Below are 14,005 nucleotides of genomic sequence, written 5' to 3'. Positions count from 1 at the left end.
TTTACGTTTGAGATTGTCCTCCACTCCTTTTACTTACACACTATAGTTCATTTAGGTGGTCTAAATACTTAAGATTTACTCCTTTAGATGGAAGCAAACCCTTTCAGTGAGATCCTGCTTCAAGTTAGGGATATGGTGCAGTGAGTTCCAGAGAGCATACAGTGCATCCTCTGACCTCGACGTAGATGGAAGGTGCTCAGCTGTTTCTGACTCACTGTGCCTGTGTGATGAGCAGGTTGGATGCCAGTCTGAAATGTGAACTTCTGCAGTGACAGTCCTGAAACTGTGAAAGAGCCTGCATTTGGCCATGGAGTTGCTTCTCCCCAGTGCTGTCAACACCAGGACTCAGGCTGTAATAGCAAAGGAGAAAACTGCTGCTTCAGTGATTATTGCTCAGTTGTTGATGTACCTGACCATCTCTCCCTCCGCATCTCCCTTCAGCACCATTTCTGCTGTATCTGATAATTGTGTTTCTTTATAAACAGTAATTTAGGACAATTAGGAGCAATACCATAGTTAAACCTTTGAAAGGCTATCTAGCAATGTCATTTTCTTTACTAATGTGTTCCTACTTCCTTGTCGTTTGTGAATAGACATGTGTTAGCCAGCTAGTGTGCTTCATCTGTGGTGACTTTGATTTATTTGCTCTGTAAATTGGGACTGAAGCAATAATGGAAAGTGACATTAATTGTTTAACAGAGTCCTCTTTGTCACATCCTCTGCTTTCTCTGGGGTGTTTGAATGTTGAAACTTGTACAAAACTAATTGAAATTGCTGTGATGAGGATCGGTGTCCACTCAACTTTCTGTTCTTGAATGTCAGCACACTTGAATGTCTGTTTTTAAAGCATGAGAGCTGAGCAGCTAACAGCAAATATCAGGATTTCTTCTGGCATGCTATTATTAAAGAAGGCATTCCTTGTTAGAAATAGTAACACTTCCAGCTTAGTTGTCAGCTTTATAAGATACAGGACTCAGCAGTGTGCCCCACCAGCTAGACTTGCTGAAGAAGTTCCTGGTGTGGGGCTTGGGGTCACGCATCCAGACCCCCTCACAGCCACCCCAGGCCCAAGGGCTGGCTCTCACACCATTTATCCCACCGCCTGCAAGGGGCTTGAAATGCCATTGGGAAGAAACACTGGCATTTAAAATGCTTTTTTGCCCAATAATGCTTTTTCTTACTATTCTAGAAGGGGCAGCATAATTTTCCTCTTTTCATCTCAGAAAGTGGCTGTGAAAAGCTGGATGTGAGTTTTATTCGCAAGGTGGCTCCCCTCTGTCGTTTCCATCCTCTGCACTCTGAATAATCACATCTCTGTGCATGCGTCTGCTTGGTATGGTGGAAATCACCTGATACCGGAACTTGGACACTTTTTCTCAGTGGCCAGAAAGCCTTTTGGCCTTTTAAGTAAGTGCTTCTCCTTAGCAGTAGCCTGGCTGAGTATTTATTTGTTTCTTGGAGATGATGCTGTAAGCACCAGTACAGTTTGTGCTCTGCCTTAGCTTTCTAGCTCAAAGACAGCTTTTATGTTAGAAGCCGTGAGGTGTGATTTGGCAGAGAAGCCTGGCAGGAGCAATTATCTGTGTGGTTTATGATCATCTCTGTTTGGAGTCTGCTAGATAAAAGTATTACTGAAAAAAGTCATGCTAAGGGGATACCCAGATTCACTTGATGATTTTAATTTTTTTTTTTGGTAGTGTAACTTGGCAATGTTTTGTTGTTGCCTTTTCTAACTTCTTTTTTTTTCATGCTTGTTTGTCTTACTGATGCCATTTGTCTTGCTAGTTCACTTCTAAACTTTTGAGATTTGAACTTAGCTGAAGTCCTTTCAGAGGGTGAACATGGAGCCTGATGGAACTACTCTGAAGCTAGTATCCCTGGAATCAGTGAAAGGCTTTTCATTTACTTTAATAGTACTAGGATCAGCCTAGGAATCCCAGATAATTGATCTTTCAAGATCAATTTCCAATCTTTCTGAAAAATAAATATAATGATTTTTACACAGTTCTATTTCTCAGTACTCAAAAAATCTCTACCTTAATATACAGCAGGGACTATATTTCATTAAAAAATTGAAAGGCACTTAAATTTACTCAATTTGACAAAAAGAACTGTTGTTGCTGAAATAAGATATAAATTAACATTACAGCCACATCTGATTAGGAATTAATCTACTTTTTATAATTGCAGTCTGAATTAGATAAATGCATACATTGAGCACGCAAATGACATAATTCAAAAGGACAACTTCAAAGGTAACTGGCCTAGTACGTTTCTTTAAAAGAAACCCATACAGCCTGCCATTTATAATATGAGTCCTGCTGGCTATTCTTACGCAAGAATACTCAGGAATGAGAAGCTGTTTATTTGGGTTTGGAGCAAGGATTTGCAGAAGTGTGGAAAGGAAGCCCTTTCTCACACTGAACCTCGGATGTGAACAAGGTTTTCCATATTTCACCGGTGATTCATTTTGGTTTCCTGACTAGCTGTCTGATTCTTGCAATTTTGTCAGGTCAATTAGCTAGTGTTCAATGTTGAAAAGAGAAAGAAAGAGACAGCCTGGGCTGACACCATCATTAGGTGTCAGTATCTTAGGCATATCCTGTAATACAATCCCTGGGTGATTACTTATCGTTGTTAACACCTGATAGAAAAAAGAATTGTAGAAGAAAAGCAAACTAGCAATACACCACAGGTGCAAAGTGATTTCTCTGGAACAGAGATGGATCATTTTATTGCACCTAATTACATCTTCTGAGATTCTGTTGCAGGTTACTGTTTCAAGGGCTGATTTAACTAAGTGTTGTCTGCTTGTTCACATACAGAGGCATCGTTTTTGTTCCTTTTCTCTTCTCACCTTGTTCCTCTTTTTGTTTTGTCCTCTCCCACAGAAGATAGATGAAGAGAGCGAAGCAAACTTGCTAGCTGTTCTCACTGAAACACTGGACAGCATCCCTGTGGATGAGGATGGATTGCCTTCATTTGATGCATTGACAGATGGAGATGTGACCAACGAAAATGCCGCTAGCCCTTCTCCAATGCCCGACGGCACCCCTCCAACTCAGGAGGCAGAAGAGCCGTCTCTAGTAAGAACCCTTCCTACTGTTTAACAGGAATTGGATGTGCCTCTGGCTACCCGCTGCATGGGTATGATGTAGTCACAGTAAGGTCTGGACTTTTCATTTAGACTGGAGAGGAAAATCAAGTAAAGAACTGAAAATTAACCGGGGGAAAAAACCCCCCATCAAATAGTCCAATAGCTATATGATGATTAATATAACAATCTGTTAAAATGTTGTTGAAAATATTGTTTTTGAGACTTGAGCTAATGGCGTTGACACTTCTGCTTATCATTCTATTCGTATAAGCCAGGGTAATGGCTCTTAATTTATATTTCATTTCTTGGGGTTCTTTTTGTTATGTATGTTTAGATGTCATTTTTGGTGATCTGTAAAGAAAGACCCAATGAGTCTGGTGGGATGCGGGGCTAATTTTGTGCCTTCAACATTAATTTGACCAGTAAGCACCAGCTTAGTGCTAACCAGGGCAAAACTGAATCTTGGGTGAGGATGTGGGTGAAACATTATACACATTTTGCTCAGTAAATCTAGTTTGAGACCTGATTCTGTTTCTGCTGAAAGCCTCTTATCACTGGGAGCAGAGCCAGATACCTGAATCTTGACACTGTATCCATTAGTCTGTTAAAATTAATGTCTCTGTCTAGATCAGAGGCCTCTTCTGTCAAACAGATCACCAAGAATTTCATTTTGCCATGGATTCAGAAATCCAAGATTCCTGTCATTTCTGCCTGCCTTGCAGTATACTGCAGTAAAGGGAGCAGAAATGTGCTGCCAAGCCAGAAGAACTTGAAATCTGTTTACTCTTGAGGAATATCAAGTCCTGCTTTCTAGTTTATTGTTGGAATTGATATAGCTAATTTTAAGTAACTATGCAAAAAATGTAGATAAGTCATTTTAATCCATAAAGATGCATAACTTTACTCTTTTCCTTCCACTTCCCTTTCCCTGATGTGTTTGTAGCTTAAGAAGCTCTTGCTGGCTCCAGCCAACACTCAGCTAAATTACAATGAATGCAGTGGTCTCAGCACACAAAACCATGCAAACACTAATCACAGGATCAGAACAAGCCCTGTGGTTGTTAAGGTACAAACTTAATCTTTATAATAAGGAAAAAAAAAGTGTAACAAGGTCTTCTATGCTTTCAGCAACAAAATAAGCAGTAGATCTGAATGTATTGCATTAATCTGCCTACTGTCTTGTAACTGCTTTAAAAAAAATGTGAACGGATTATAGGCTGGGTTCCAGAAAATCACCTGAGCTCCTTTATGCTCTGAATATTTCATTTATGCTTTTTCTCTTGGCAGAGTTCAGTTGTAGTCCCACCGTCTGTTACTCTTGCCTGCTTTATTGATACACAGAGTAGGAGGGGGCGCGATAAAATTTGCTGACAGGCTGGTGTTGCTTGTGAGTGACTCCAGGATGCGGGACTGCCTTTTTACCAGCTGTCTGAGCTAAGACAAATGAACCTTTATTCTTGGCAAAAAATGTATATTAGACGTTAATTGGATAGAATGGGGGGCTCTGACATAATTCTGTTAGCAGGCAGTATTAAACAATGTTTGTCTTGCCATTCACTGTAACTGAAAACGGACTGTTTAGGGGTACTTAAGAGAGTTGTGAATACTGGGTCAAGCAATCAGCAGCAAATTAAGGTTTAAACCAGCTTATTTTTTTGTTCACAGTAAAGGCGCTGTAGGGTCTTGTTAGTTACATGTTGCTGAGTAGGAACATTGCAATGTAGGAGAAATGAAATAAAAAGCTGCATAAATGTCATTTAGGAATTTTAAATGTAATTTTCTTTCCTTGTTCTGCAAACAGTTATTCACAGCTCATAGATCTAGTACACTTAGACTGAACACTTCATTGAAAATCTCATCTCTTCAGAAAACCTATATCCATTCTGATAAGGTTCAGCTCACTAATTTTAGTTTTTATTTTATTTTATTTTATTTTATTATGCCCTGTTTTTAAGACTGAGAATTCATGGAGCAATAAAGCAAAGAGCATTTGTCAACAGCAAAAGCCTCAAAGACGTCCCTGCTCTGAACTTCTCAAATATCTGACTACGAATGATGACCCTCCTCAGACCAAACCAGCAGAGAACAGGAACAGCAGCAAAGAGAAATGCACCTCCAAAAGGAAGCCCCATCTGCAGTCTCAGACAAATCATCTGCAAGGTAGGTGTGGGACTGCAGAATACAGCTTTGGTACCAGCAGGGAAGCTGAAATACTGTGGTTGGGAATACCCTTGATACTACTTCTGTTCTTTGGATTAGTGTTGTAAATCCAGAATCTCTTCTGTGTAAAAACAATTTTAAAACAGTATAATGGAGTTAGAATTAGTTAGCTAGATTTAGTTTTAAACAATTTTAATCCTTTATTTATTGCCTCCAGGCTCAGAAAAAGAATCTCGGGTAAAAAAGTTAAACAAATACCACATGGTAATATACCAAGCTAGCTGGAGATACTTTTTCATAGAGAACTGTACCACTAAGAAATCATTACACCCCTAAACAAGCTGGGCAGGCCAGTTCATTAGTGTGCTTCTTTCTTTTTTGCTAGTGTAAAACTGAAGGCATTGTTAACCTGCCACATAGTCCTAAAGAGACAATAAATAGTGCTCTCACTGCTACAGAGAAAGCAATAAATGTGTCATTCCTGTTAAAGCTGGAATGCCAGTTTGTAACTTTATTTTGTAAATAGTTGAAAGTTTAGCTACCATCCTGATCTTTCTCTCTCGTTTTTGGATTCTTTATGGCCAAAACTAAACCCTTGTGTTGACTTTTAGTATCCCTCGATGCGTAAAGAACTGGTCTATATTACAGGTAGTGTCTATGACAGAGATGCAGGAACTTAAAGCCTCCTCTCTCACTTTCTCTCCCCCTCTTCCCCTGTCTGTTTTCCCAAGATAAAGGAAAGCTGTAAAAGCTTACGAGCCCAAAGGGAGCTTTTTTAAAGTTACTGTTACTTTAAAATACATCTACGTGTTTATATTGGCCTGGCATCTGGAAGGCCAGGTGCCTATCTCAGTCACATCAGTGCAAATCCTGGATGACTCCACTAAAGTCAATGGAAGTTATCTGGCTGCAACAGAGATCAGGATATGACCCTAAATGTGTTGTTCTGGTATTTTTAAAGCAGCAGTTGTAAACTGTGTATGGTTTTTCTTCTTTTCCCCTCCCTCCTACCTGCATTTTCAGCATCCATCAATTCTACTTTTTCATTCTGCACCAGAAAGTATAAGCAAACTTAATAATCTTCCCTTCCCGCCACTGAGTCTCATTCTTGCAGCTGTACATTCTGACATCCTAAGTGTCAGAATTTCTCCATTATGTTCTCAAATTATCCGAACAATATTAATTCTAAGAAAGAAATCCAAGTGCCCCTAGAGCTTCTTGATGCCAACTACCACTCCTTCTGGATGGCTTTGGCAGTATGCTTCACAGCAGAATCCAGACTGAACTGTACATGTAAAACCTGGGACTGTTACTGCTGCAGTGCTATGGAAACACAGAACTGCCAGAAGTTACAGGGGGCTTTACTAACACTGTTGGATGCTAAGGTGGTAGGTGATAAAGTATGTCATGCTATATACACGTGTGTGTTATACACATATAGATGTGTGTGCACACATAAATACGGATTAAAAAATCTTTCTATCAGATCAGAGCTGCTTTTGTTCCCCAGCTGAGGCAACTGTGTAGATTCAGTACAAAGAGTCAGGGGATGCAGAGTTGTGGAAAGGAGAAGGAGAGGTTAGTAAAGTCCAAAGGGACATATAGCTAACTTACCAGTGTTTAACAGATGACTGTGATTTTAGTAGTATTGCAGGAGGAATTGCAGGTAGAGAGAAATTACTCTCTTCTTTAATTCCTGCACTTTAATTTACAGGCTTCTAAAATGTTGGGTTTTTCAGCAAATTTGCCTCATACACCAATATATAACTTCGATATCAATGAATTTGCATATAATACAAATATAAGAATGTAAGCTTTCAGCTTGGACAATCAATTCATGCAGAATCAACCTTACAAATTTAACTGACATTTGCAGACCTGCAGTTATTGGTTTCAAACATATAATCAAAAGTACAAGAAAATTGTCTCCTTCTGTTTTAAAAATAATCAGAGTCTGGTATTTTCTTTCAAAGTTAGGAAAAGCTAACAAAGGATAAGTCAAACGTTGTTTTCCTTTAGGGTAACTGTTGCAAGCATATTGCAAACCCACGGGAATGTCCACAAACGCATTCATGCCAAAGATCATCTGAGGTTTTCCACTGAAATTTGCCCATGAGGAAACTTAGTTCTTTTGAACCTGAATGTTTTCAATTTACAGGGATAAGCAACTTGATGTGAACCCTTTTTAATAAGAAAAAAACCACACCACAGTAGACCTTCGAACTCTAATAAACAGGCACCATGGAAAATGATAGTGTCTTGGCTAAATATTTACACTATCAGTAGCTATATGGGAGGATGAATCCTTTACAGGAAGAGTGTTTGGTCAAGCACTTGCAATAAGCACAAGCACAAGCACTTATTGCCTAGCAATAAGAAAACTAATGGGTGTTTCGGTATGCGAATTTCTCAGTGGGATTGCTCAGTGATATCTACCTAAAATTAATACATGCAAGTGTGAGATAATGCCTTGGTTCTGTGCCCATCTCTGACAGATTTGCACTGTGCCTCAGTGCTTCAGAATTTAATATGTGTATATTCTGATGTGGGACTACTCTGTGGGGCTAATAAGAGCTAGAATGAAACTTTTTGGAGGCTTAAATAGCTCTTACACATTCAGCTTCTTAAAAAAGCCTAAACTGGGTAAAGGCATGTAGATTTTTATCCTCAAAAAAAAAAAAAAAGGAAGCCTTTGTATTTAAGTTTATTCCAGAGCCTTACCCACAAAGATGAGTCACGTTACGTTTGGTTTTATACACAAATCAGTGGCCATGATGGATCAAATAACTCACTGAGGTGCATCTCCATACCCTGACAGTGACTTCTGAGGAAGGTGAACCCCAGGTGAACACCTGAGCTTCCATTTCTAACTTTCATACGGGGAGGAGGAGAAACAATATGCAGCTCTTCAGAACTGGGTTAATTTTTTTAAAAAATGTAATATTACTTCAGGAATGCTCTAGAGCTTTTAAAGGTAATCAATTTGCATATAAAATCCTTTCGTGTCAATGGGAGCTCCAAGTCTAGAATGAATATGAAATATGCAGTAGTGACACTCTGGACAAAAGATCTGCAGTGCAGGAGTGTTCAAGGGGAACATTTTGTCTTAATTAATCTGCAGAAGAGAACCCCTGCTGTTGTTCTTGCTACAATGTTCTTTGTATTTAAAACATCTATCTAACTTCCAAAAAGTAAAATTTGCAAGTAATATAATTTTTAATTTTAAACATTTTACTGGCAATTAAAGGAATTGTAGTTGCATGACAATATCCTAATTCTTGGCTTGCTTTAGGAAAATACAATTTTGTGTGAATAAAAGCTACAAAGACTTGTATTTTTATAGCCAGAGCTTTGTTTTTTGCGTATGTTGGGATTATAGTGCTGAGAGCTTCAACCCCATTTTTAACCATCTGTGACTATGTCCATGGCTTGTCATAGTTTGCAGGATAATTTTCAGAAATTTGGACTATAACTGGTTGGACTCTGGCCTCACAGAAACAACCTATTCTCAGTGCTATATATAAAACTGTATATTGTGGAAGTAAAATTAACTGAATATTCATAGCGTTCTGTTACTTTGTAGTTATTCTGCTGCTCCTGTTTCCAAATAAAACGTGAACTGTAGTCTAAATTAACTCTAAGAGAAATAACATTTTCACAGTGTATCCTGTAGAGTTCTTCATTGATTTTTAAGATGTACCACTCTTCTTCTGAAAGGTTCTTGGCATTTGGGTTGTGTACTGCATTTCAGAGGTACAGTAATTGATGTAAATAATTGTTGAAATTTAAGTGCCCTTTTGGTACTAGTAATAAGGAATCAGGATGAGTCTCTTTATTTATCTATCTAAGATACAAAAAATGGCAATTGAATATCAAAGTTCAGCCCTAACTAACTACCACAGGATTCCAGTGCCAAAATAAAAAGAAATGTTTATAGTATTCATTACAGAGTGTTTAAATATGCCATAATTGTTTCCTTTTTTCCTTTAGCCAAACCAACAAGTTTATCACTTCCATTGACGCCTGAGTCACCAAAGTAAGTACTAAAAAGTGCAAACATTTATAAAAGGGAGGGGGGTTCAGTAGATTTTGGCTACAGCAACTCCATTTCAGCTTGTTTTTATAAATGTGCCCTGTCTTCCAGTGATCCCAAGGGTTCCCCATTTGAGAACAAGACTATTGAACAAACCTTAAGTGTGGAACTCTCTGGAACTGCAGGTGAGAAATGCAGAGTGCTGGCTCTTCCTTTAAGCATGGCTCGTGTGTGTTTGTTCACTGTAATATACCACAGGTACACTGAGATCTCACAGTGTCTCCAGTAGATTAACTTCAGTTTAGCAGTGACTTTTTATACAGTTACCTGAGAAGAAATGTGTTTGAAAATATGTCTCCAAACCTACACAGGAGAGCATAATTTCTGAGAAAATATGAATGAAACCATTTATCTGTTATACTTCTCCATTTCCCCATAGATTTGTGTACTGCTGAGCACCATCTTTCAAAGACAAACCCCACAACACGGTGTAATAGATGTTACAGATGTAAAAGTTATGCCATCCAGTCTGTCTCCAGGCTGGTCTAGGGCTGTACATGACTACATGTTTCAGGGCTTTTTCAATTCTAGATTAATATGTCACAAATAACAGCTTTTTCCTCTACCACTGAAAAACTATTCCATAGCCTAGAGGGAATTTTTAAAACTGGTATTAATTTTGTATTCCTCCTTTTTCTTTATTTCTTCCATTAACACACTTCACACAACCTCTCTTTATCTGTCTCCTCCTTTCTGATCCCTGGATTTGTACCTTTTGAAGATTTGTAGGATTTTTATCATGTAGTGGTTTAGTTCATGCATCATCCATTTAATCACTCATTTAATTCATCTGCTCTTTTTTCTGCTGAAGTCAATTCCTTCAGACTTAGATCTGTTTTATGGCTTTCCTCTGAACTCTGTTTTGCCTCTGTTTTCCTGAAGTGTCCAGAGTCAAGCACAAGAGAACACATTCAGCTCCACCTGAGCTGTTGCCAAGACTGTTTTCTTTCTCAGTTGTGTAATACTGAAAAATAAGAGATGTTCTTGGAATGTGTTTGTCTCAGGATAACAGTGGATTGTAAATTATATGATCATTATGATATATGAGCATTATGGGGGGAGGGGTACATTGCAAAATATGTCTTCAGGCACCAAAAATCAGCTTCATGGCCCTAAATTCAGTGTCAACAGGCTGGGTTTGTGTATGTACACTGGACTTTCACCTCCCACCATCCATCATTTCACTTTTTCTGAAACTTTTTCATTAGTTCAGCGTTAAAACCTGCACTCTTTTTCTCTGCTGTGTCCTGGAAACCTACAGTCTTAATCATTCTTCTCATGGCAAAAGGAAATGTCCCTCCAATGCACCATCTGTTTGCAAAACTATCATGACTAACATGGCAAAATTCACTGTAGGCAGGAGGGTAATCCTATTCAGTACCAGTAGGCCAGAAGCATGGAGAAGCCTCTTTTATCATTACTGGAGAGCAAGTCTGCACAGGGGTGCCCATTTGTAAGCACATGGGTAAGTCAGTGTTTAGTGCTGCCAACAGGAAGGGGCAGACGAGGTGACTACAGCAGAGTGGTACAAGCAGCCGTTGAAATCACTGAAGGAAGCAGTGTTTTCTCCCAGCCAAAAAGTCAGCAGCCTGCTCTTCCCATCAGCTGACTAGACAGAAATTGGGAGTCAGTCTGACCTCTGGATAGTCCTCTAGTATTGCGTCCATAATGGCAATGGGAATGGTCTTGGTATTACCAAATTCATTCCGCTCCATCAGCTGTGCACAGAGGAGGAAACAAAACAGCTTTGTAGTTCCTTGGACAATATAACCAGGAGAACTGGCGCATTATAAAAAGCATCAGAAGCTGTGAAAAACAGCACAACTGGATGCATATCCAGTGAACAGGAATGCTGTACTGTGATTCTATGATTTTTTTTCCCTCTGGAAGTAAATAGAGGTTAGCTAGAAAATAAACTGATGATATTCAGGAAAAGTAAGAATTGGTAGAACGTATGTGGCCAGGGAGCTGGGGCAGTGTTACCAAGCAGTGTACGTGATGGTGGCTCTTGGACTTCATGTTGCACTTGCTCTGGTCTTCACAACCTGGTGAGGAGGTTTCAGGTGATCACTTAGTAGCTGTGTTAATCTCTGCCTACACATACACATAGATTTTTATTTTTATATTCATATATTTATATAAATCTATAAAAAGATGCATGTCTTACTTTTTAACTCATTTGTATTGCACTAGTGTCTTATGTCCTGAGTCTGCTTGTGCCAGAAGCAAAGTACATAAGAGAAACAACCTGGAGTTCCAAAGAATTTATAACATATGTATGTAAATCATGGCAGAACTGGGACCCACTTCAGTTAAAAAAAAACAACTAAAAAAAAAAATAGTGGCAGTAGTGATTGATAATACCTTGAAGTTCTTTAGTGAGACCCTGGCAACTCCAAATTATATCCAGATAACCACATTGCTCATTGTCCTTATATGGGGCAGCTTGCACTGTACAAGCACTATTTATTATAATTTAAATAGGAGTTGCCTTGATCTCACTACCGAATTGAAAAGACCATTAACAGTGCGCTTGCACTATCGAAGCACAAAGTATTTTAATATAAATAGCAGCTCCCTTGATCTCTCTGCTGAAAACAACATTGCTTCCCTCACTGATGAATTAACTAGAGTAGAAAAATAAATAAATAAAAGCATTTCCCACATGAGCCATCAATCTTCGTCACACACACATTTTGGATTCATGTATCTAAAGTCAAACTGAAACTGTTCTATTGCCAATGCTATATCTTGCTTTATAGCAGATTCGTTACTAGTCATGAATGTAATTCTGTCCTCCCTAAAACTGTCAAAACATTGATTTGTCAAGTTACAAGGAACAAATATTTTTTAAAGTGTTTTTACACCACATATAGGAATTCTTTGAATATGCTTTAAGTAAGTGGCCTATGATACAGGAATAAGTCCATTGCTATCTAAAATCCCAACTCCTGAAGCTGATTTCTAGTGTTATTCTAGGGAAAATGGACCAGAACATCATGATATGGAGGGAGTCCTAGGCGATGATAATGTAGTGAATGAACTTCCTGTGTCAGGTGAGCCTCATTCTGAGTAGGGGGCTCAGAAGAGGTTCATCTCTGTTTATTTCCACAGGCAGCTGCTTTGTCAGTGCCTTGCTAAGAGGCCATGGGCATGAACCTCTCTAATGTTTTCCAGAAACATGGGATTATTCTGTGTGACCTCTTTGCCCTTTGTTACTAGTCAGGTTGAGGGGGCACCTGCAAGCCCAGGAACTAGGAGGATGACTCACCTTCTCAAAGTTGGCAGTGTTTCTCTTGGCAATCAAAGCCTCCTCAATGATTGTTTTAAAATTTTGATTGTATTAGACTTTGTGCCGAATTTCTGAATGCCAGATGTTAGATGGCGTGGCTTCTAATTTATCTCTCTCTGTTTTCTCAGTGTCTTCTTAAACTGTTCACTCCTAAATACTCAAAGCCACCATTTAAGTACGTGGAGTTGGTTTACATGCCTAAGACTCAATCAGTAACTGAAAGGCTATTTCTACCCTCTTGGTGAAAAGTCTCTCATTTGCACACAGTTCCCTGTAATTTATCATAGTATAAAACTCCTCACCAGTCCTGGGTGCAAAATTTGATTTCTCCAAAAAGATGACAGAAAAGGCTGTATGAACACAATCGATTTGAATTGCAATTCATGAGCATCCTTGAGGATACTGATACCCTCAGTTTGCCCACCTCTAGATTTGTATTACCTCTTATTTGTGAGAACAAATACTTAAAATCGGCCATATAAGAACTTCTTTGTCCTCTGAATGATTTCTTTAGATAAAATGAGATGTGAGATACGGAGAGTTGTCCAGAGGGAATAAATTCTAGTAAATTATTTGATATTTTCAGGCATCTGTGTTTATTCTGTGCAGCACAGGATTAAACTGAATACTCAACAAGCATGTAGTTTTTTATTATATGATGATTATTTAATTTTATTGTATTTTCCTGGCTTCTACAATCTTGTACCTCACAAAAGCTCTTCTTCTACTGAATTGAACTGTTATCTTGTGTTCAGTGTTTTAAGTAACCTTAAATAATGTTTCCCTTGACAATCCATTTTCAAACATAAAAGGTATGAAAGAATTCATTTTCAATGCCTCTCAAAAGCCCAGTGCACATGTAGAAAGGTTCCAGGGCTGCGTTCCCCAAAAGACATTAATTATCAGCTCCCTCAAAGCACGATAAATGTCATCAAACATTTGATGCTAAGTTACAGCAGAGATTTAGAACTGTCTGTGTCTACGTAAAACAGCATTGCAGATCAGACCTAAGAAGTCCAGATGTCACGTTTATATGCAAAGGCACTCCCCTATTTTCTGCTTCTGAGCTAAATGAGTTACTAACGGGTTTTTTGTAGTGGAGTTTTGGAATGTATCAAACGTAGTTCGCTCTCCTAGAGACTTTCTGGAAGGAAGTCATGTGGCCAAGGTGGCAGAGTTGGCACACATGCAAACACCTTTTGCTGCACAGACACGGGGAGGATGCTGCTGCTTTGGCAGCAGTGCTGACAGTTTGATGTATACTGTTTTCAAGCAGAAGATCACTGAGTGAGTTCGTAGTATATAGACAGAGCAAGGCAAAGTGCAAACGTACCATTTACCAAAGCTATTCAATTAAGGAAAA

At 38.8% G+C, this 14,005-nt stretch overlaps 1 protein-coding gene across 4 annotated transcripts in view; it reads left to right on the top strand.

Annotated features, from left to right (window-relative positions):
* The window catches only part of PPARGC1A (PPARG coactivator 1 alpha), a 369,787-nt gene that overhangs the window by 334,036 nt on the left and 21,746 nt on the right, over window positions 1-14,005 (top strand). For 3 of the 4 annotated variants that reach the window (XM_032685184.1, XM_032685186.1, XM_032685185.1), the window contains exons 3-7: window positions 2,892-3,086; window positions 4,041-4,163; window positions 5,053-5,257; window positions 9,248-9,293; window positions 9,402-9,475. In XM_032685184.1, coding sequence (XP_032541075.1) covers window positions 2,892-3,086; window positions 4,041-4,163; window positions 5,053-5,257; window positions 9,248-9,293; window positions 9,402-9,475 — 643 coding nt within the window. Of the gene's footprint in view, window positions 1-2,891; window positions 3,148-4,040; window positions 4,164-5,052; window positions 5,258-9,247; window positions 9,294-9,401; window positions 9,476-14,005 lie in introns of those variants that run through there. The other variant, XM_032685187.1, reaches the window with a different exon arrangement.

This window comes from Chiroxiphia lanceolata, chromosome 4 (assembly GCF_009829145.1).
Source record: "Chiroxiphia lanceolata isolate bChiLan1 chromosome 4, bChiLan1.pri, whole genome shotgun sequence".
Lineage (NCBI taxonomy): Eukaryota > Metazoa > Chordata > Aves > Passeriformes > Pipridae > Chiroxiphia > Chiroxiphia lanceolata.
The sequence above is the reverse complement of the archived record's forward strand: the minus strand, read 5'-3'. Positions and strand labels throughout refer to the sequence as shown.